Raw genomic sequence first — 24,350 nt, forward strand, 5'->3', positions numbered from 1 at the left:
GTTATATATTATAGACTTATAGAAAGAGACCTTCTAAAAACATTAAAATGTATTACTGGCACGCGAAACCTTAAATTAGAGTGAATAAATGAAGATTCGGCACACCACTTCTGAAAGGTTGCCAACCCCTGATTTAGATAAAGAATGAATGGTCAGGGAAGTACCAGCCTAAGAATTACAACTTCAGTCTCGATTGGCCGAAGAACGTGCAGACTAGAGATAACCGGATGACCCCCGGAGGGCAGGCCAGAAACCACCCAAGTCTGCCCCCCTCCCCTCCTCCCCCTAGGGTTGAAGACTCCGAAGAACAAGATAACACTCAGCCATCAGGGATGTGCCACGTGCTGATTGATAAGCACCTCAAACAAACATCAGCAGGATGAAGAAATTCCCATAGACTTGTATAAGGACAAAATCCTATAAGAACAGACTCTAAAGACTGAAAACTTTTGAGTCTGGTTCTGCAACCACCCTTTAGATCGGATGTGCATCTGACAAGGACTCGGCTCCCCCCTCCTCGTGTGCAGGCTACCTGGCCAGTACTCTGCCATGAGCAACCTCTAGGCTGGTAACTATAACAACTCTGCAGAACTTGTATGAATGAGTGTGTGTGTGAATGAATAAGGAATGGTAGTGAAATAATATTGAATTGCATATCCTGATTTCTCGCTCTTTCTCTGCATTTACAATCAATGTGGTGTTTTGCCTTGTCCACCTTATAAGATCCTGTTGGTATTATTTTATTAGTGTAACAATAGTAGGGACAAGTCTGGAGGAGGGCCATAGGATCTAAGGTCACATAGATCCAGTGGCTCTATTCCTTGAGCAAGTGTCACAGACAAGGTAGTGGTATCTCACTGACTGGAGTAATGGTTGCAGGGATAGGGGCTGCTGTTACCTGTCAGCTCTGTATCCAACCTGTCTGACTCACGAAGGATCCCCCTCCCCGAGCCTCTGCTTGAATCAAAACCGATCAGAAGAAAGACTTACAAAAGCAATGAAAAGGCAGTGGGAGACACGGCCTAAACCACTCCGGACAAGGGTGACAGAATTAAGGCAACTCCCCGAGCCTCATTTGCATTGAAGATGGGACAAGGAGGCATCTCCATTAGCATACAGAATGGAGAACGGAGATTCCAAGGCAAGAACCGCACTGAACTCTGGGACCAGAAAAGCAGGAAAGCACTGCATGATGGGGGATCTCTGCTCCAGATGTTAATGCACCCACCCCAGCACACACCAGCTCAGTAGTTATCAGACCAATTCTAGTAATAAATCCTTTATTGGTATCCAATATACTGAAGCTGCCTAATTGACCTGTGAGTTCCCTCGAAGGAACACTGCCCATAGCCAGGAATGATCAGTTCCTATTGTCTAGCCTGAACAAAACAACTTTGGTATACTCCCTAGAGCCATCAGTTTACCCATAAACAAATCTAGAGTTCTCCCTTGAACCATTGTTGTTTCCCTACAAAAAACCTCTCCCCACGCTCAAGTAAGTGTTCTGATGCCTGGATCCAAAATCTGCATCAGTTCCCTTGGGACTTCATCTTCTCCTAACAGATCGTGCTGGGGGCTCTGCCTGTCTCCAGCACTCTGGACCTTCAACTATCACCACCACCTGGGAACCCTGACTGGTTCAAGCTTCACGGAGTGGTGAGAACCCAACTCTCTCTCTCTCTGTTTTTTTTTTTTCCCTCTAGGTATAGTTTCTAACCCGGACTTACATGATCAGGTATAGTTTTCTAAACCTGACTTTTGTAATCAAATTTAAGCTAGATTTAATATTGTAACTGTTTTGTTTGTTTGGCTCTCTTTGTATGGTTATTACCTGGCAATAAGTAATTTTTATGGTTAAGCTGGTTGCTTCCCTCCCTCCCTCTCTCTTTTGTGTTTTTGGCTTCCCCATTTGCTCTGCAGCAACGCTCCTCTTACTTAAGCTAACGATCCTTGCAGTGCCCAAAAATCCTGTGGGGTACTCTCATCAAGTGGGTTACTACCCGAATAATCATAACGTGAAAGTGGGGATAGAGAGGTGCTGACCCTGTGGCATATGAGGCTGGCAGCTTGGAAGTGCTGTTCGACCCAGCCTGCTGAGTGCAATGGCATATAAGGGTGACAGCTTGGAAGTGCTGCTCAACCCATCCTGCTGAGGTCAGGGACATATAAGAGGTCAGGTTGGGAGTGCTGATTGACCTGGTCCGCTCAGAGACAGAGAGAGAGAGAGAGAGGTTGTGTGTGTGTGTCTGTCTGTCTCTGATTCTGGGGCTCGAGGAACCCAGCCCTGGGGAACCTAGGTCCTGCAGGATAGCTTCATTGGGAGGGAACTTGCAGAAGGGAGAAGTAGAGCACCATATGAAAACACAAGTTGTACATTGATAGAATTATAGAACCCCTCTCCACCTCCCCCACCAAGAGGAGTAACCCTAATAAACGAGCATACCCCAAAGTAACAGGCAAATCTGGTAATGCATTATGACCCCATACCATGGCCCAGATTAGAGACTGGTTTAACCCTTATAAAGTCAGACATTACTAAAAAACCCAAGTGGCAAAAATGTTTTCAAGCAGTATTTTTCACACATTAATTTTCTCTACCTGAAATATCAACCAACAGTGCTGGCAAGGAGGCAGCATACAATACGTTACATTATGAATGTGTTAATATTTTCACCGGTTATGTGATATCATGAAAACACAAAAGGCCAAATGTTCCCTCCCCTACCCAAAATGAATGCCCAAGTCTATGCAAGACAATTCTGGAAAAGTCAGGAGGCACTGATGAACATGGTCATCGTCTGTTGCAAACCTGACCCTGTCTTACAAACCATATTCTATGATTTGTATTCTATTAAACTCAACTTAAGGTACTTAAATAGAATGAATGATAAAACACTTGCCTTGTTTGGGTAAGGGATATGGAATGCTGAAGTAATTCTCATAGAAGTCTAAAAGTTTCACTGCTGCATCCAAGGCATAATCAGCTTGGTTGATCTTGTCTGGTACAGTATATACCGATATCTAAAATACACAAGCATGGAAGGTTTCTGAATACAAATATAAGTAGTTTTAGAATAGAAACTGATTTGTTCTCTGCCTTGTTTATTTCAATTATCACCAAAAAATATGAGCGCAATTAGCTGCTTGATGTAACATTCCCTGCCTCAGAGGTATCCTAAAATTTGTAAGAAAAGCATCAAAGCCAGGAATGTGTTTTTTAAAACGGAATTTAGATTCAGTCCCTTTTATTTATTCACCAAACAGGTACAATTGCAGTGCAGGTTTCCCCACTTTACCCAACCAAACTCAACCTTTTTTGGAAGGGACCAGAGATGAGAGCACACAAACAGATTTTGAAAGTAAAACTATTAAAAACCATAATTCGAATAGTCCATCTAATTAAAAACCCATTCCTTTCTTCTCGCTCAATCCCATAGCAGCTACAGACATGTAAATATAGTTAACCAAGACCTTTAGAATTAAACGATTTGCAATTTTTATTGTTCCTATCACAAAGCAAGATGTAGAAAATGAGACAAATTTACCTTAATTCCACTGGTGGTCATCTTGCTGACTGATTTAAAATCCGAAACAATAAAGGCCACTAGATAAGTGCTCATCTTTACACTAACATCAAAATGGTCTTCAACTAGCCAATTAGCAACATTCACAGATTTCACCTAAAATGAGAGCACAACTTTTGTCACACAATAATTCTATGAGCTGGAACAACAGAAGGTTTGTTGAGTTTTTTAAATTTCATCGCTATTATTTAAAGAGTCACTGAATAAAACAAAACTAAACAAAGGAAAACCCACCCTTTTGAATGAACTTTTTCTTACCTAGCTTGTTATACTTAAAACTGAATGAAATTAGAGAAATAATTTCTCAATTTTTTTTTCAATTTGCTTTGTACATTTGATAGTACCTTGCTGTCTGCTGTACAGTCAATTGGTTTGTCCTGTGGCTGCATAAGAGAGCCAAACAGGGAAGAGGAAAACAGTTTAAAAAGACACAGTGAACTCAAAATCTTTTTAAGATGACATTCAAAATTTCTAATTTCTGAAAGAGAACCCTCTATATAATATGTTCTTTTAAAAAAAAATTAATTGGCTTTCTTTTTTTTATCTGTTTCCCTATTTGTGTTTATAAGGGTTTCTTCAGCAAATAAGAAATTGACAATACAGAGGAAACAGTGAACCTACTAGACACAAAGTGCTATCCAACGCACAGGCAAACAAACCAAAAATATTTTTTTCTTGCTAACGACTTTCAGTTGTAGTAATATTAGATGCTACTTGTAGCTATAATACACATAACATTTTCTAACAAATGTGATTTTTCAAGTTGACTCTGTCCCTTTAAAAAAAAAAAAAGGAAAAGCAACCTTTAGTAGATGTTCAGGAGTACATTTCAGTACAAAGATTTAGTTGCATAACTCCCTGCATAGTTACTACATGTCACACTGCATCATGCTATTTATCCCTTCCGCCAAACTCCCTTGAAGGTTAATTTTTAAAGTCTAGATGGTCCAAGTTTCATGTACAAAATATGGAATTATGGGCTAGATCCTTCAGGTGCTGAATGCCCCCAACTTCCATTGCCTCCCAAGGGAGCGAGGATGCTCAGCATCTCACAGGACTATCCCCTAAATATGAACTTTAAAACAGCCAACAATGAGGAGATAATGCATTTTTCCTTTTTAATTCAATGTTAGAACTACTAGAAACAACAGTACACATATGAGCATCAAAGTAAAACAGTTTAATATCAAAGTAAATTGCTCTTGCTTGGATATTTTGCTCTGCTTTAACTTTTTCTTAAACTAAACAATTCTAAAATGTAACATTAGAAATATCCACGTACTATTGGCATATTAGATAGTGCAAGGTGCTTTGGTTCTCTCCTAATCTTAATGGAAAATCTGGCTTTGAAAGATGGTTCATCAAAACATGGGAAAGCCATGCGAGCAGCTGTTGGCTCAAACTGTGTTGATGCAAGTACCCTGTAATTAAACAACGGGAAATTAAAAAAAAATCTACATCTGAAACATGCCCCATACATTGCAGTATCAATACAGAACATCCTCCTCTCTGGTGCAAGACAAAAAGGTAAATTTGATGTTCACTTTGTAACTAGGTACTTACATGGCCCCCATTTTGGCAGTATCTGAACAATTCACAATACCCCTTTATCAGGCCAAGAAGTACTACTACCCCATTTTATAGATGGGAAACTGGGGCAGGAGACTAAGTGACTTGCCCAAGATCACACAGGAAGTCTGTGGCAGAGTTGAGAATGGAACCTGGTCTCCTGAGTCCCATAGCACTCTAACCAGAGGACCATTCTTCCTTGCATCAAAACTTCCAGTGGCATCAATAGGAGTTCTTGTGCATTAAGGCCCATTGAATTTGGTCCATAATGACAAAATTCAATTCCGTTCCGAAAGGACTGAAAGTCCCAACAAGTTAAATACTGGAATATGATTCGGTACAAATTCAATTCTCTATAACAAAGCATAAGTCTCAGTGAAGAAAGCAGAGGCTCTAAAAGAGAAATTAGAAACTAAATGAGAATAAAATCTAAAAAGTCAAGTATAGTTCACTCTTCAGAAACAAATGTTAATTGAAAAGATGATTACCTCACTTCTCCTTCCTGGGTTCTATAGGTGCTTTTATAAAAGCCGTGGAAACTCTCTGACAGATTTGCAGAATATTCAATGCTAACAGTGTAGTTTTGTCCAACATGCAGTGGAAAAGCTGCCAGGAGGGCAATCTGCTCAAATGGTGGATATTCCAAAACCATCACTTCTTTTTCCGTGTGACTATTTCCCATTCTCCTTTGGATGGTAGCCCTGGTAATTTGCAGGTGTTTGCTGTGCAGGATGACTGAACTAGTTTGTTGGTTTACTGTAATCTCTATTCTGGCAAATCCAGTAAAAGTTAGAGTCGTAAGATTAGGATGGAGGAGGAGATCATAATGCACTGGGATGACATGCTTGGGAAGCCTTATTTTATCCCACGGAAACGGTTTGCTTCCATTGCCAGACACTACATCAGCTGTCTCCCTGTTCTTGCTATTGTGGTCATTATTCACAGAAACTGCACCATTTAAAACACCTATCGTCATCATCATCATCATCATGAAAGAGGATTTATCTGCAAATGGCAGAGTAGAGAATAAAGCTGCCATTCTTGCCTTGCTTACGTTGATTTCCACATATGATAATCTAAAGAAGAAATATTTGTAAAATACAGTTAGTATTAAAGATTTTTCTTTGTGGTAAATGTCATGGACATCACCAATGAGTACTGACTATGATCTAAAAAAAATATATAGTAAGACCCTCAAGCTACAATCAAATTCAAATGGGCAGACCCTTGACCTGGGTGGAGCCCAAATGACTTCTGGCACAGAAGATTTGGGTTGGAAGAGACATGGGTCCAACAGCAGGATCAGGCCTAAATTATCTTCACGTTCTGTAATCATCTGTGTCTATTTCCATACACTTTTTCTTGCCATGATCCTTCAATTCCTCTTAATTTAAAATGTCTCTGAAGGCAAACCTTTCAGGCTGTCAGTAAGCTTTGATATTTTTAAAGCCACAATATACTCACTGGTTATAAATAAATAGGAGCAAGTTTTAATTGCAATGTTATTTACTGGGAGAGAATATAAACACATAAAACCACAAAACATTATACAAAAAATAAAAGTAACAGTAGAAAATGCAATTCTTATCCCTGACATACAGCCCCTGAAAGGAGCAAATCAAAGGGAATGAAGATACTTTCAAGGCTCTTGATAGAAAAGAAATCAGTAGTTTGATAATTTAGCAGACTCATGCCAAGCAGTTTCTTCTGGAGTTTTAAACTTAGGGTGACCAGACAGAAAATGTGAAAAATTGGGGGAAGAGGAAGGGGGGGGGGGGGGGTAACAGAAATCTATATAAGAAAAAGACCCAAAAATCAGGACTGTCCCTATAAAATCGTGACATCTGGTCACCCTATTTAAACTGTATATGAAAAAATTAATGTCTTATTTTCAGGGCATGGTGCCAAAACAATGTTGTGTGGGTTTTAAGCTCTGTAGCGGGTGCAGAGTTGTGAAGCAGGTGATGTTGGGGTGCTCAGGTGAGTGTGCTGGGGCACTGTTTGGCAGTGGGGGCGTAATGTTGGGGCGCAGGGGGTTGGCCGTGGGGTGCAGCACCGGAATGCTGGGGGGGATGTCGGCGGGAGCAGCGGGGGCGGATGGCTCGGGGCGCTCTCTGGGAGCGGACGCTGCAACGCGGGTTGGGCCGCGGGAGAGGCGGTGTCAGGGCGGCAGGCCGTGCAGCCCCCTCAGCGACACGCTGCCCTGACTGCTGCCCGCGTTTGGCGGCGAAATGCGGCTCAGCCCCCTCCCGCGCCCCGCTGCCCCCAGAGGGAGGGGACCGGGAGCGGGTTCCCTCCCGCCCGCAATCTAGGCCCGGGCCGCGTGTCCCCCCGCCCCGGGATGTGAGGCGGCTCCGCTGGCGCCGCGCTGGCCCCGGAGCCCAGGCCCTGAACTACCCGGCTCGCGACCCGCTCCGCCAAGGCCGGGGCTGGGTGAGCGGCGCCGCTACCTGCTGCCGGGCCCAGCGGGATGGAGGAACCGCCGCCGCCCGCTTTAGCCGCGCCTTGGAGAGTGAAAGTGAAAGCTGCCGCTTGGGCCCTTCCAGCTCTTCCGCCCCCCAGGCTCTGTTCTGGGGCTCCCCCACATCCCCCGCCCTCCTGGACTAGCCCAGCAGGAAGGCGGTTTGGGCGACCCTACAATAACATAGTCCCCTGCACAGAGAGACAGCCACAGGGAGAAGCCAGAGCCTGCGGGATGCTGAGCCCTGAGTGCCTGTAGCACCCACAGGAGCCCATGTGGCTCGGGGATACCCAGGGCCGCGCAGGATCAGCCCCCGCGAACAAGGGAGCGAGTCCAATGTTGGCTCCCAGCGTCTGTGGACGTGTGAGAGTCAACCACTGGCAGGTGATACACCTGTACTGATCAGACCACGTAGGCCGTGGCCGTGGCATTGGCTGCACTGGGAGTACCAGCTGTGTCTAATACACATTAGCTGATTGTGATTGACCCGTAGGGTGGGAGCCTATTGTTAACCACATGCAGCTAAATAGACTGGACCTGTCTAGGTTAGTTGCAACGTTCTCTTTAAAATTGTGTTCACCAATATATTTTAATGCATGACCTATTTTCCTAAAGTAGCCAGGGCCCCTTAGTTCTTTGGGGGCAAGGGCCACTCTGTTCAGTAACACTAAGAAATAATTTTGGTCTTGTAATACTAAAAGAAAGAGTGTTTGGAAGCTGTACAACTAAGATATAATTATAACAGCCTGCATCATTTACACCTATGGTTCCACCTTATTTCCAGGGCCGGCTCCCAAGTGGCGGGAAAAAAAAAAAAAGCTGCGATCGCTTCTTCAGCGGCAGGTCCTTCCCTCCGAGAGGGACCGAGGGACCCGCCGCCGAAATGCCACCAAAGAGCCGGATGTGCCGCCCCTTCCCCTTGGCCACCCCAAGCACCTGCTTGCTGCGCTGGTGCCTGGAGCCGGCCCTGTATTTCCACCTCTTTTTTTTTCAGTGACTTAAGGATTCCAAAAGTACAACCCATAGAGAGCTGAGATACAGTGTATGATCTTCTGCAGCCATTCTGTTCATTGTGGGATAGACTGTTCCTTACCCCTATCCCTGGCTGTCTAGATTCCATCTCTGGGAGCAGAGGCAAGATCATAGGGGCCTAATTCGCCCTCTTTTCTCCATGAGCAAATGGCCGGGGGGACAGAGCTGGCCAAGCATAAGGGAGTGAAATAACTTCCTTTCCCTTCAAGACCTGCACACCTCAGCAAGTTGGACATGTGAGGAATTGTAATTGAAAAATGACTAGGAACAAAACATTTGTTCTTTGACTACTTTATAGTTTACAGTCATGGTAGTTAATGCATGTTGAAACTTGATAAGCAATTGTAATGTAGATAAGTCCCCCGATTCAAAATTTCTTCCTGGTGCTCCTCCTGGAACACTGCAGGTACGCACTTGTCTCTTACACAGCTCTGAGCAGAAATGCCTAATCTAGCTCTCTGCCTTAGACAGACCAATGCCAAACCCCAAAGTCTGCTCTCTCTCTACAGCTTGTGGAGCCTTCACCCTTGTCTATATGAGAAAGTTATACCAATGTAACCAAATTAGTTTAGAAACAGGTTTATTTAAATAGATGCAACCCATGTGTGTGGATACTTTAAGTTTTTAGCCTTAACTTTAGAATGCCTTATATAAAATTTGCATAAAAAGGCAAAGAACCAGTTTAAGCTAAATCTAAGGCATTCCAAAACTGAAATAAGTATCCACACAAGGGAGTTGCACTGATTTAACTAAATCTGCTTCTAAACCAATTTAGGAAGCGGCGCGGGCCAAGGGACATACTGGCCACCACTTCCAGCAGCTCCCATTGGCCTGGAGCAGCGAACCGCGGCCAGTGGGAGCCGCGATTAGCCAGACCTGCAGACGTGGCAGGTAAACAAACCAGCCCGGCCTGCCAGGGGCTTTCCCTAAACAAGCGTCGTCCCAAGTTTGGGAAACACTGCAATATGGGAATCACGCCTGCCTCAAATTTTTGTTAATCCTGAAGTACTGATATTGGGGGGAGGCGGAGTTGAAATAGTTTGTGTTATTGAATTTTCTATTAAAATGTCTGCTTCTCTCCAAGAGTCAGTTATGTGGGCCATACTATCAAGTAGAAATAGCTGCAATATGTGATCAAGAACGGTTTGACTTCATTACTGAAACTTGATGGCCAAGCCTAGTTTTTGCTGTGATCATTGGGCATGTAGTTCCGCTGATACCTACACAATGTGATTAGTATCACAGTCCTGGGCTTGAGACCTTTTTCTAGCAATGATGTCTGTGATAGGATTCCTAGTGAATTTCTTTCCTTCGTGTTAACAAAAGAGGTTAACACAATTCTAAAATATAGGAATCATATGTAGAATTGCTCCACTGAGTGTCATTAATTATTGTGTGGATTAATGACATGAAGGAAAAGAAAGAAAGTTTGGAAAGGTGGGGTGGAAAGTGAGTAGCATTCAGTCATTCAGTTTAGTCTTTTTGGTGGTTCTGGTGTTTGTCAATAATGGAGAAGTGTTTTTCATACCAAAGTGATTTTATTTTTCTAACAAGTGCACTGTTTTTCAGAACAACTTTATGACAAATACTGCACTGAACAATAACATCAATATTTCTCTTCTGCACAATTAATGACCAAATGTTATGGTCACAGAAAGTGCTGTTTATTTGACAACAGCTATGACAATAGAACAAAAATCCTATACGGAAATAGGGAAGACAGCCCATGCTTATGACAGTCTTTTGGGAGAATAATCCAGTTGAGCAGCTCATCAGATCTTTGACTTCAATGGACTTGTGATAATTTACACCAGTTTAAAATCTGTATTGTTGATTTTTATTTTAAGGTTTTTTAGTCTGGGATTTTCAAATGAGCCTGGGAAGTGCCTATGTCTATTCCTTTCCTATTTTTAAAGCTTCCTAAAATGTCAGCCCCCAGTACACATCTTTACTTGTAATGCCTTAAAAGCAATTTTACTACAATTTCAGTTTCAGGGATAGCCGCAGAAGAAAAGCATATACATGCATTTGTTTCACAAATAACATTAAGTATAGGACAGCAGATTGCAATATTTTATCAGAATGCAAAGTTGTTTCTGAAAAGTTAAAAATCTTTCAACTGGCAGCCACAAGAGGTGGCTATTTTCCTACTTTTGTCTCAACAAGAGTGGGCGATGACAAACTGAAAAGAAACTGAAAATAAAAGGACAATTCTGCCTTCTGTACTGTTAAAGAAAGAGACGAGACGGTAACGTACTGTAGCACCTGTTTGCTTGTTTTATTTATGTTCTGTATTTTATTTTTACTGGATTTTCAAAAAATACATACCTAACAGTGCATGTATGTAATATATATATATAATTATAATTATAATAAAAATAATTAAATAAGAGAACCTTTTATGTTATCCTAGGCCTCTCTTACTGGGTTAAGAAAGATTAAAACAATCAGACATTGAGGGTGAAATTCACTCTGTGCAGAGGGACAGCAGAAGGCCTATGCAACTCTTAAATCATATTTCAAAGACTAGGCCCTGATTCAGCAAGGCACAAAACCTTATGATTAACTTTAAACATGAGCATTCCCTAGAATGTGTGAGGGCCTGAGCTAGAGCTTTAAGTGAGATTTTAGTGGTGTTAAAGCCTTCTGCACGGGGGGAGAGGAAGGCAGGAAATCCAGACTAAGATCTTAGAGCCAGCAAACACTGTTGGGCACATATAGCAAATACTTAAAGGGAGGCAATAGACCATCACATTTACCATAGTTCTTTATTCAGTGATAAAGACAATTTGGAGATTTTCCATTCACCATTAAATCTTGGGAATTACTGTAGCTTTGTTTTTTTCCTGATACTAACTTGTAACTATTTGTAAAACATCTTTCAGAAATGAATGAATTTAAGATGTGAGTTGAAACTGTGAAAAATAATAATACATATGTAAAACTGGAGATATCTTTATTCACTCAGCTTCACATTAAAATAACTTTTGCAAGCAAAAGTACAAAACATAATTTCAATAGTTTTACTTTTATGATTCTGGAAAACAAATTAAAAACAGCCAGGTACTGAGGCTTAAAAGTGGGGCCCTGATGATTTGTAAACAACAGACAATGTTTAACTGAATTGGTTGCAGATTTTTAGTGTGGGTCATTGGTGCACAGTTCGACTGGTATTCTGTCCTCTGGTCATTTTAAGTACAATTTGTGCTTCTAAGAGTGATTTTGCAGTTTTGAGCCTTCAATTTTATCTAACCTATATATCTTGTATTTATAAATATAAATAAGGCTAAGATTTTGTCATGGATATTTTTAGTAAAAGACACGGACAGGTCATGAGCAATAAAGAAAAATTAACAGAAGCCCATGACCTATCCCTGACTTTTACTAAAATTATCCTTGACAAATGGGGCGCTCAGCTGTGGGGTTCCCACACCACCTGCAGAGGTTGGGCAGCTACGGGGGCCGCTCCCAGCTCTGGGGGCCCCCACTGCCTGTGGGGATTCAAAGCTTCCGGGTCCCCCAGCTCGGAGCTCCAGGGTACCCATAGCGCCCATGGCGGCTCAGAGCTCTGGGGTACCTCACCCTCCGTGGCAGCTGGGAGCTCCGGGGAGCCCCCACCACCCACATTGGCCAGGAGCTATGGTGGGCCTCTGCTGCCTGCGGCATCCAGGAGCTGCGGCCCCGCTGCCCGCAGCTGCTGGCAGCTCCAGGGGGCTACCAGCTCCAATGTCCACGGGGAACTGTGGGGTCCCCCTGCTGCAGCGGGTGGTGGGGAGATCCTGCAGATCCCGGCTGACGGCTGAATTCACGGAGGTCGCAGGAAGTCACAGATTCCGTGACTTCCACGACCTCCATGAAAAAATTGTAGCCTTAATTATAAAGTATCTTAAATCAAATCACAGGTTTCTTTGACCAAGTGTCTTTGACTCTTCTCTTTAGCTGAGCTCCATACCAGAGCTGTTAGCCAGACGTGTGTCTGAGTTGTACAGCTCTTAAAATTTCTTTGGTGGTTGACTGACATTCATTCAGGCAGAAAAATGTCTGCACCCAAGCTAGGGCATCACAGCATCATTTGCAGGGGTCCTGATCTCTGACATTTGTCTCTCTGTTGCTGCTGAAATGCACAGCCTGGTCTGTGGCACTGGGTTCTCTGGTACTGAATTTGGGTTGTTTGAAGGGCCCTACTTGGTTTCTCAGGGCTGCTTGCTGCAGCTTCATTTTCATGGCTGCTGAGGGGATGCTAAATCTTTTCTTCATCCAAGCTCACAGTTGGCGGAACCCAACATTTCTTATTTTAATCTTAAATTGTTTAAACACAGGTAAGGCAGTGCTAAATACAGAAGCAAAAACAAAGCAGGAAGAGCCAAACAGACTTTTAAATAATTATTGGGGGTTTTTCCCCCTCCATTGCACAAAAAATTCATTCACAATAAAGGCTTGTTTTTCAAAAATGAACATATACTGCTAGCATGATTGCAATCAGGTTTTTAAGCTTGCAAGTAGCCTGCTGTACATTTCAGTCCACAACCAGCCCAAATACCTTGCACTCTCACATAGCTGTGATAAATATACATACAGTTGCACATACTTCTGAGTATCACAGTTTTTGAAAATTAACCCTTAATGATGCCTTCACCCGAACATGGAACAAAATACTTAAAAACATGGGTCTGGATCCTGCAATCAGATCCATGCAGGCAGACCCCTATACCTACATGGATTAGATTGCATGATTGGGTCCGTGATGGGTAAAATCCCTACTAATTGGCAGAGCAATGTTAACACATTTTTAAAATAAGTCAGCTTCTGTCCCAAATAACTTGATTGTACATATATAGAGTGCTCATATTGGTCCTTTTTTGCCTTTCAGGATAAGCAGTCAAGAAATTCTCCGCTAGACGGAAGATATGCATTTTTGTTTTTTTGTTTTTGATTGTTAGAATAAAATGTTGAAGTAGCTAAAATACCAAATCCTATAAACAATTACAACATTTCAGTAGCCAGTGGCAATGCTATTGCTATTACACATTTTGAACTTTGTTGGAATTAATTATGCCCTCAATGGAGAAAGAAGCATTGAGAACACATCTTTTCCTATAGCAACAAATGGACAGCCGTTTCCGTGGAATAAATTAAGGCTCCCTGGTTGGATCCTCCCAGTCCATTATGACCTTCTAATTCACCCGAATCTGACTTCATTATTATTCATGGGATCTGTGAAGATTGAAGTCACTGTGGTACATGAAACTAGCACCATAGTCTTACATAGCAAACATCTGGAAATCACCAGTGCAGCTATTGAGGAGGAAAATGGAAAGACCCAAGCAGCTTTAAAACAAACAAAAGTTTTGGAATACCCGCCCCATGAGCAAATTGCCTTTCTATATGCTGAACCATTGCTGGTGGATAAGAAGTATTTCCTCTCTATAAACTATATTGCCAATCTTTCAGATGGTTTCTATGGCTTTTATAAAAGTACTTACAAAACTAAGGATGGTCAAACAAGGTAAGTAAAGGCTACAAAAGACTTCATACCACATTGTTATATTGATCTTCTCAATATAAAGCTCTTGTACTTTAAACTGGAGAAAATAATGCTATAATAGTTTAATAACATGCTGACTTTTTATCTCTAAGGGTTTTATTTTGTTTGCTGTACATTAATACTGCCATTGTTGTATTCCACTCTCTTTATGTAATAACGTCTCCCATACCATAATTGTTGGTTTGTATTGTTGCTGTAGTTTTTTCTTTTCTGACTTTATGAAAAAGATTAACAATATGTGATATTCTTCATTTTTTTCATGAAGTCAGAAAAGAAAAAATACAGCAACAGTATAAACCAACAATTATTCTAAAGCTCTATTTAAATAGAAACTATAAGAACTGATTACTATATCAACCTCAATTAATACACTTTTAGGGTAAAATACTACTCCATTCTGTACAGTGAATATGTTGTCTAGAGTGTAGATTTCAATTTCATAATCTGATCTTGATTCTAGTGTGAGATCTGCAGTGGCATCAATGGAAATTTCAGTCAGCTGTCAAGAATCACTGAGAGGCAATTAATTAAAGTCAATGGGGCTTAAGCTCTTAAATCACTTAGGCGCTTTTAAAAATTTTACTCTTTATAGATAAGGGTTCAAACATCTTCATAAACGTTTCGGGGGGGGGGCACAGTCTTCCACTATGCGCTTATATAAGCATCTCGGAGTTACCAATGTCTGTCAGAGTTTATAAGTCATTCCTAATTAATTGTTCCAAAGGAGTGAACAGAATAAGAGAATCTTCACTTTTCTTATACTTCTGTAATTATATGTTTTATGCCGTAGTTTGTCGCCATTTTGGTCCCAGGATATGAGAGGGACTAGGTGGGTGAGGTAATATCTTTTATTGGATCAATACATTGGGGGAGGGATAGCTCAGTGGTTTGAGCATTGGCCTGCTAAACCCAGGGTTGTGAGTTCAATCCTTGAGGGGGCCACTTAAGGATCTGGGGCAAAAACAGTACTTAGTCCCGCTAGTGAAGGCAGGGGGCTGGACTTGATGACCTTTCAAGGTCCCTTCCAGTTCTAGGAGATGGGATATCTCCATTTATTTATTTATTGGATCAATTTCTGTTAGGGCCCTACCAAATTCACAGTCCATTTTGGTCAATCTCACGGTCATAGGATTTAAAAAATCATAAATTTCATGATTTCAGCTATTTAAATCTGAAATTTCACGGTGTTGTAATTGTCGGAGTCCTGACCCAAAAAGGAGCTGTGGGTGTGTGTCACAAGGTTATTGTAGCGGGGGTTGCGGTACTGTTACCCTTACTTCTGTGCCGCTGTTGGCAGCAGCACTGCCTTCAGAGCTGGGCAGCTGGAGACCGGCAGCTTATGGCCAGGAGCCCAGCTCTGAAGGCAGAGCCGCCACCAGCAGCAGTGCAGAAGTAAGGGTGGCAATACCATGACCCCCCTAAAATAACCTTGCAACACCCCTGCAACTCCCTTTTGGGTCAGGACCCCCAATTTGAGAAACACTGGTCTCCCCCGTGAAATCTGTATAGTATAGGGTAAAAGCACACACACACACAAAAAAACAGATTTCACAGAGGGAGACCAGATTTCACAGTCTGTGATGAGTTTTCCTTGGCCATGAATTTGGTAGGGCCCTACTTACTGAACCAACTTCTATCGGTGAGATAAAGACATTACCTCGCCCACCTAGTCTCTTTAATCAGATTACTTGTTGTTCTGAAGAATCAAAAATCGCTTCAGTGGCAGCATGGATACATAGTTAAGATCTCTCTCTATTATGACTTAACCATTTTGTAACATTGCTAGGGGACAATTGTATTGTGACCTGGTATCTGGATTTTGTCATGGTCAGAGAACCTAGTTACAATACAGTTTTCCCCTGATCCAGTTACAACAAATGATAGGATTCTCAAAGGTATATGGGTGCCTAACTCCCATTGAAATCAATGGGAAAATATTTGAAACCAATGGGAGTTAGATGCCTAAATACTATTAAGGATCTGGGCCATTGTGCCTCAAGGACAGCACCCACTAAGTGCCTAGAAAAGTCTTTATGGCTACCTTACTGTTTAGATTTCCTTTATCCAAGCAATTTTACTTATAGGCTATCAAGTGAATGTCGAATGAGTTTTGGTTTAGTAATTTACTTTGGTAAAGAAAAACACTTTTCTTGAAAATTCTGCTACTTGCTTTGTCCTTTCAGATTGTTGGCTTCTACTCATTTTGAACCTACTTCAGCCCGCATGGCATTCCCATGTTTTGACGAACCATCCTTTAAGGCAAATTATACAATAAAGATTCGGAGGGATGGGCAACATAGTGCACTGTCTAATATGCCAAAGGTGATTTTTTTCAGTCGTATCCTCAAGTGCTTTGCACCCATGTATGTGTTTTCTTCCTTTCTTTGGTGGTTGCTATTCATGTGTTTATATGAGACCAAATAAGGTGGGCCTGTGGTTTCCTTATATAATGCAAAGAGTTGTTTTGTCCCTTGTTTTTACATTGTCCAAAATAGGAGAATAAGGGGGTACATAGAACTAATTCAAAGAAATAATTCTTCATGCAGCATCAGCCTAAGGAATTCAGTGCTGTAGACTGTCAGAGGCAGATACAGTGGAAGGGTAATTTTGTGACCTCTTTAGCAGCATCTATAATTATACATGCTAAAATAACAGTAATCAAATCTCATGGCCTATGTTATTCAAGAGGTCAGAATAGATGGCCTTAAAATCTGAATGCATGAATCACGCTTCAGGGCATAAACTGATTACTAACAGGGGACAGGAAGGAATTTAGCAAAGCAGGAAGGAATATTGCAAAAAAAAAAAATTATCTGCCTTCCTCTGAAATATTAGGTATGGACTGTTGTCACAGGCAGAATACTTTGACTTGATGAACCAATAGTCTGATCATCCGGTATGGCAAATCCTATATTATTATTCTGTCCTATATTAAAAATAAAAAATATCTGAGCTGATAATTGGTCCTTTAGTCACCAGTTCTAATTATTCTATCCTTCAGCTGCAGGAAGGTTAGGCAGGTAATCTACCCCATCTCCCAGTGCTTGCCTAAATTCCCTCTTAACTTTCACATTGGATAATATATGTTGAAGAGTTTTACAAAGAACAATGGCAGTTTTATTGAAAAATGAAATGCATCTACATACTAGAAGAAGAACTGAGTATATGTGGTCTGTCTCAATTGATGTTTTCTAGGTAAAGACTCTAAAGCTAGACAACAACCTGTTTGAAGATCACTTTGCAGAGAGTGTAAAAATGAGCACCTACTTGGTAGCATTTATAGTTAGTGATTTCCAGTCAGTCAGTCGTACAACTTCATCTGGAATTAAGGTAGGTTTTAAAGATGATTATATATTCAGTTGAGAAACCATCCATTTCCCTTCCTTCCATGGCGAGCATAGATTACCCAAACTTAACAATTGGACTTGCATTCAGAACCTGTCAACGGTGCTCTTTACTTGGCTAAAAGGGTCAGCAATGTGCAATGCAAATCAAGTAACTTTTACCTTCCAACAGTTTGGGCATGCTGCCTACACAATGGTACTAGCCATCGTCGAACTTTTAGGAATCAAATCTAGGGTTTGCCCAACTAAACTAACCAACAGGCCACATCAAACACTTGCCAGCTATACTGAAAATGTAGAAAGTGGATAAGAAGGTATGAAGTGTTGGTTATTTATTGGTGTGTTCTCAGTGCAGCATATTTTGCTCATGGGATCTGGACAGGTAGATATTTCTTCATCTTCCCATAGCAAGATGGCATAGGTGCAGATCCACAAAGGTAGTTAGGTACCTAAATCCCAGTTTTAGGCATAACTGCAATCCATAAAACCACTGCTCACTGCCTCCTAACCCTGTATGTGCCTAAACTTACTCAGTTGTTTATATTTTCACTGTAAAAGTCCCCTAGATGCGGACGTTTCTGCCTCTGGGCATGCACACTGCTATCTCGCTCTAAGCATCTGTATGTCTGTCTCCCGCCTAAGCCTTTGTGCGATGCATGAACCATTAAGATAAGATAAGCAGAGGAGCACCCACCTCATCTGTGGGGCCCAATCTAGTAGGTATGCTACCAGATCAGGTCCCATTCAAAATCTGGCACAAGGAGGAGATGGTGCTGCCACCGCCCACATTATAACTTTTAGTCTAGTGGTTAGAGCACTCACCTGGGATGTGGGAGACCTGGGTTCATTTCCCTTCCACTCCCCAAGTGAGAGAGATGATTTGAACAGAGGTCTCCCACATCTCTCAGGAGAATACTTCATCCACTGTGTTATGGGCTATTCTGATGTCAGGCTCCCTCAATCTCTCACTTTGGATAAATACTTAGTTACTGAAGCATTACTGGACCTCAGGTCTCCCACCTCCCAGGTGGGTTCCCTAATCATCAGGCTACAGAGTAGTTCTCTCTCTCACCTAATGACTCTTTAACAACAAGGAGACCGGTAGCACCTTAAAGACTAACAGATTTATTTGGGCTTAAGCTTTCATGAGTAAAAAACCTCACTTCTTCAGATGCATGGAGTGAAAGTTACAAATGCAGGCATTATAAGTTACAGATGCAGGCCTCCCTGCAACCTGAACTTGGGTGCCTAGCTCTGTGAGAAGGGTGGACTTAGAATACACCCCTTTCCTTGGCTCCCTGCCTAGTATATTGGCTTTTATAAATAGCATTCTTTGGCACCTATTTCTCCCCATTTATTATACAGGGAACCTAAGCACCTAACTCAGGCTTTGTGTATTGCATTGTTGTTCCAGTGATTTTTCTAGGCGGCTAAAAGTTATGCATTGAAACATTGACAGTCACAATGCCTAATGCATTGTGGATCCAGCCCATAGTTCTTACTCTGCATTTTGCATTCTTAAACTAAATTCAAAGGAAGTGAAAAGCAACCAAACAACTGCTTCATTGTACTTTAAGCCATATTTCATGTAGTTGTATATATTGTATTTATTCAACAGGTGTCAGTATATGTCACTCCAGAGAAACTGAATCAAGCTCATTATGCACTGGAAGCTGCTATAAAGATATTGGAATTCTATGAGCAATATTTTGGTATCTATTACCCTCTCCCAAAACAAGGTAATTTGCTGAAACCTATGCCTAATGTTCAATAAAACAGGAGGTTGTAAGATGGTAAGTAAATTTGAGCCCATTATTATTTATTTATTGTTACTTTTTATTTATAAAGTGTGGCGTAGCAGGGTACAATCCAGAATAATGAATAGCTGTGTCACTTCTGCTCTGTAACCTAGGGTGCCCTTTACAATGCCTTGCTGCTCACAAACGGACTCCAGCATGTAAGTCACTCCCAGTATGTCTATGTGAGTGCTGCAGCCAGCCAGCCACACCCTGGCTATTACCAGCCTTAGTTTACCACAGGGTGAACCCAATACATGCCCAGTCTTGGTTTTCCCCCCAGGGACATATATCCCATACTTCCCAGCCCTCTTCTGGACAGTGCAAATATACTGAGTCCATTATTCCTTTAAGAAAATAATATGTGCACAACTTGTTGTCCTAAATGGAGTTACTCAGACATGCCAACTTGAACACCTTGGATCAGATAAAACAATAAAGCAAGTGTATTAGCTACGAAGAGAGAGATGTTAAGTGTATACAAGTAATGAGGCATAAAAATCAGACATGGTTACAAGAAAAATAACGATAGAACGCTTATTAATGCCTAACTTAACAAATTATATTCAAAGCAAAATTTTCTCACCACATACTTTCAGCAGCCTTGCTGACCAACTTCTGTAGGTCACGACCCCTCCCCCAGAGTCCAACACATGCTTCCTTTGTCTCTTCAAGTACAGTGAATGCAGTAGGCAGTGAGAGAAAGAGAGAGAGAGAGAGGTGCCTTCGAGTATTTGTTCCTCCTTTTATAGTTTCAGTTCCTCTCTTAAAAACCTTTCCAGCTGAGAACCAGGAGCCAAAAGGTATATGTGGAAAAATATTCCCTGCTGTTTTTTTCACCTGTATGAACTTTGTCTTCCCTTCCTATTTGATTATTCTAACTTGCATTTAAGCAGTAAACAAGCAGAGCATGCTTACCTTTGTTTAGAACAAACCTGTTTGCCAACTTATGTTTGGGCAGGGCTGTCAGGTTTGGAACATGTTAATAACATCATATAGGAGAATCTCATAACTTCACAAACAATGTCGCCACACATATTTTATCAGGACCATACTGACCACCAAATTATGAGTTTTCAAATGGTACCTTACAAGGCATGTGTACAAAGATTATTACAATAGTGAGTAGGGTGTGAATACATGAGTGTGTTATGTCACATATAGCCTGTATACGTGCTTTGCTTAAAAAGTATGAAAATGAGATCCCTGCCATGAAGATCTTGCAATTGAAATAAACATACAGAAAAATGAGGGAAGGCATACAGCAAAAGTAAAATATTCGAGCAGTGATGTATAACCTGCATCCTGTTAGTTCCAAAATTTCCCTAGCTTTTGTATATTTATTTTATTTTATTTTATTAATTTATATATCTGAACCAGAGATATATAAATTTGGGAAGTGATTGCAAATGGTATTCTTAGGGCTAAACAATTATGAGGATCCTTGGGGGGGATGGTTTAGGATGCTTTGCCTAATTATTAATCTAGATATTTGGTTTGGTAAATTAGGGAATCCATTTTTTTTTAAAGTGATAAACAGAAGTAGTTACTTTACAGTGGCCAAATCCTCTTTTTACCATGCTCTTGGAAAGATTAACAATTACAGAATAGTCTCTTTGAGCAAGTCTTGCTTCTCTTGGCAGCATTTATTCTTTGATAACATTAGAGAAATTATACAATACCAGGAAGATACTTCACTTTTGATCATTTTTGGTGGCAGGAGGCACTGTAAAGAGGTACTTCCTCTGTATGTGAAAGTTAGTTCCTGTAGTTATTGAAAACTATAGATCATCAAAGCATTTCTGGTAGCTGGAAGAGATTTAAGTATGTGGTTGTCATGTTACCTTTTCACATATGGCCTGATCAACTCCCATTGAAGTCAATAGAAGACTCCCACCAGTTTCAGCGGGACCTGAATCAAACCAATAGTGGAGACATTTTCATTTAGTATTTCCTCTACTAGACTTGAGCAATGATTCAAATGTCCCATATATCAATGTATATTAAGTTCAACTGCTTTTCAGATCTTGTTGCTGTCCCTGACTTTCAGTCAGGAGCCATGGAGAACTGGGGCCTGACCACATACAGAGAGACTTCTCTGCTTTATGATCCTGAGACTTCTTCAGCTTCTGACAAACTTTGGGTTACCATGGTGATAGGACATGAACTTGCTCATCAGGTAGTCTAGTTTGGATAGTCTATTGTGCATGTCCATCAGGACATGGAAGGATACATGTTATAGATATTAATCAAAACAGCATTTTTGTTTTTAAGTATTTCTGCTCTGAAAATTGGCTCTGTAAAAACGGCATTATGGATTCCATGTACATTGTCTCTAGTGTGCCAGTCATAAAATGGCCCCCATCACTAAAGCATCTAGGCATTTTACAAACATTAAACTATTCACACAGAACCCTTATAAGATAGGGGAAGTTTTATCGCTTCTTTTTTCTCTTAACAAGTGGGGAACAGAGGTACACAGAAGTTAAGTGCCTGACTTTCAGAAGCACTCAGCACCCACACTCTGTTTGAAGTTATTGTGAAATTTGGATGTTCGGTGCTTAAAGTTGCTTGCCCAAGATCACATAAAAAGTCAGTCGCAGAGGTGGGAATTGAAGCTAGATCTCTTGAATCATCAGTTTGTTATATAACCACACAGACATTTTTCCTCTCTGAACTGATAATGTACATCAGTGAAGAGAATTCAGTTCTTAGCTATATTGGCTCTGCAATACTGATAGGTGTCAAAATTGTAAACCCTTATATTTGCCACTTTAGTAAACAACTATGATTCTGAACACAAGGAGCATGTATATTGAGTAAGAAGTTGCCATTTTTGAATACTTTACAGAGTAGAACTGCATTTTAAGGAATTAATACCATGATTCATCAAGAGGCTTCAGATTAATTGATGACAGTATGGCAAAGCATTGACATTAAAAACTGTTTTTCTATTGATTCATAAATTAGTCTGGTTTTGATTTATTAAGGACTAGTGTAGATTTCCAATTGTTAATTTCTATAACAGATATAGAAATTAACTATTTGTTTGAGCTAGCACAGGGGTAGGCAACCTATGGCACAGGTGCCAAAGGCGGCACGTGAGCTGATTTTCAGTGGCACTCACACTGCCCGGGTCCTGGCCACTGGTCTGGGGGACTCTGCATTTTAATTTAATTTTAAATGAAGCTTCTTAAATATTTTAAAAACCTTATTTACTTTACATACAATAATAGTTTAGTTATATATTATAGACTTACAGAAAGAGACCTTCTAAAACCATTAAAATGTATTACTGGCAGGTGAAACTTTAAATTAGGGTGAATAAATGAAGACTCGGCACACCACTTCTGAAAGGTTGCCGACCCCTGAGCTAGCATATTGAAAATATCTATATATCTCATAAGCTACTTTACTAAATATCTTATTTACTGTATTTCTAAACTCTGGGTCAAATCTTACTCCCCTGAGTCCTGAGGGTGGTCCCACTGACTTTAAACCAATTACTCATGCTAGTAAGGCAAGCAGGGTTTGGCCTTAACGAACACTTTTTTATAAAACCAGTGAAACATTCTAAAGATGAATGCTGGTGACATTCATTTATGTTCAAAAAAAGATTCAAGTACTTGTCCTCTAATGGCTTTCCTAATAGTATACCATATTCAATATACTCCCCTTATTATTTATTTAAATAAAAAGAAATTGATGATTAAGAATTTGGTGTGATAAATGAACAACACACAGTAATGACAAGCACTGCACTCATCCATTTTATTGCCACATGTTAGAGAATGATTTTCGTTGCTAACTTATTGCATAGCTTTCTGAATGCCTAGAGTGATTTCCTGAGTGGTAGGATCATTGTTTTAGGTAATAAGAAATGGCCCAATTCCAGATCCTGTCCCAGGGGAAGACTAGGGTTGGGATACCGGACATGGCACAGCACTTGCCAGAATTTGGCCTTGTCGATAGATTTATTGTTAATGTACTTATCAACTTTTTGTGACTGAGAAGAGATGTTTCACTATTAATTGGAAATCAGATATACCTCCATCTTTTAAAACACTCACTGCCGAAGTAATGTTATTGATTTAGTTGGAAAAAGTTCTTTATCCTTCCTCTCTGTCTGGGAGCCAGTAATGAACATTTTATTTCTTGATGAACCATTTGTCTTAATTCCTTTATATCTTCTTTATCTGTCTCTGAAAATATATTTGAATCTATTTTTAGTGGTTCGGTAATCTTGTTACCATGGAATGGTGGAATGACATCTGGCTGAATGAAGGGTTTGCTCGATACATGGAATTTATATCTGTTGATGCCACATACCCAGAGTTGCAAGTGGTATGTATGGTAAATTATAGCCTGTTTCATTTATAATTCAAGATGGTTTTCCTGAAGTGAATACACAATTACCATCTTTTTACTCTTCCAGAATGATTATTTGTTAGGTACCTGCTTTGCAGCAATGGGAAGAGACTCTATGAACTCATCCCGCCCCATATCTTCAAAAGCAGAAAACCCAACACAGATCAAGGAAATGTTTGATACTGTGTCATATGACAAGGTAAATCTGCTTCATATTCATATGTAATGGCAATTGTTTTGAGTTGTATGACTGGTTTATAACGTTACAGGCAGCATAGACAGGAAACTTGGCATTAAAATAATATTAACAACTTGCCTTTATAAAAGAACAAAATGTGTGTGTGTGTGGGGGGAGGGGAGGATTTAGGATTAAACTAAATCGTGTAGGGCCCTCCAGAATGATGCTAAGCACCCTCACCTTCCACTGACACCGGAAGAATGGCACCTTGCAAGATCACACCCTTATTAATTTTTTGACTAAAAGCACTTTAATAGCCTCGTATTATTCCATTGTAACAAATGTCAAAATGTCTGATCACTTTGGTGAGTAAAGGACTGAGCCATAAAGTCTCAATCTTGCCTTTAGCGCCCAATGACTCCACTGGTAACTGGGGTATGCAGTGCTTTGTAATTCAAATAGAGTTGCACATT

General features: G+C 40.7%; 2 protein-coding genes across 5 annotated transcripts in view; one reads left to right on the forward strand and one right to left on the reverse strand.

The window, feature by feature from the left end:
• ERAP1 (endoplasmic reticulum aminopeptidase 1) overlaps positions 1–7,887 on the reverse strand; it is a 38,202-nt gene extending 30,315 nt beyond the window's left edge. The window contains exons 1-5 of the mRNA XM_005284044.5: positions 7,604–7,887; positions 5,642–6,229; positions 4,867–5,005; positions 3,546–3,680; positions 2,901–3,021 (exon numbers count right to left, since the gene is read on the reverse strand). Coding sequence (XP_005284101.2) covers positions 2,901–3,021; positions 3,546–3,680; positions 4,867–5,005; positions 5,642–6,192 — 946 coding nt within the window. The 5' untranslated portion in view covers positions 6,193–6,229; positions 7,604–7,887. The remainder of the gene's footprint in view (positions 1–2,900; positions 3,022–3,545; positions 3,681–4,866; positions 5,006–5,641; positions 6,230–7,603) is intronic.
• The window catches only part of LOC101947451 (endoplasmic reticulum aminopeptidase 2-like), a 38,313-nt gene continuing 20,956 nt past the window's right edge, over positions 6,994–24,350 (forward strand). Inside the window, exons 1-8 of one of the 4 annotated variants that reach the window (XM_005284041.4) lie at positions 6,994–7,133; positions 13,517–14,152; positions 16,375–16,513; positions 17,387–17,521; positions 19,154–19,274; positions 21,356–21,510; positions 23,562–23,675; positions 23,767–23,898. In XM_005284041.4, coding sequence (XP_005284098.2) covers positions 13,656–14,152; positions 16,375–16,513; positions 17,387–17,521; positions 19,154–19,274; positions 21,356–21,510; positions 23,562–23,675; positions 23,767–23,898 — 1,293 coding nt within the window. In that variant the 5' untranslated portion in view covers positions 6,994–7,133; positions 13,517–13,655. Of the gene's footprint in view, positions 7,134–10,215; positions 10,987–13,516; positions 14,153–16,374; positions 16,514–17,386; positions 17,522–19,153; positions 19,275–21,355; positions 21,511–23,561; positions 23,676–23,766; positions 23,899–24,350 lie in introns of those variants that run through there. The other 3 variants (XM_042840386.2, XM_005284042.5, XM_005284043.5) reach the window with 3 other exon arrangements.

This window comes from Chrysemys picta, chromosome 6 (genome assembly GCF_011386835.1).
Source record: "Chrysemys picta bellii isolate R12L10 chromosome 6, ASM1138683v2, whole genome shotgun sequence".
NCBI classification, from domain to species: domain Eukaryota; kingdom Metazoa; phylum Chordata; order Testudines; family Emydidae; genus Chrysemys; species Chrysemys picta.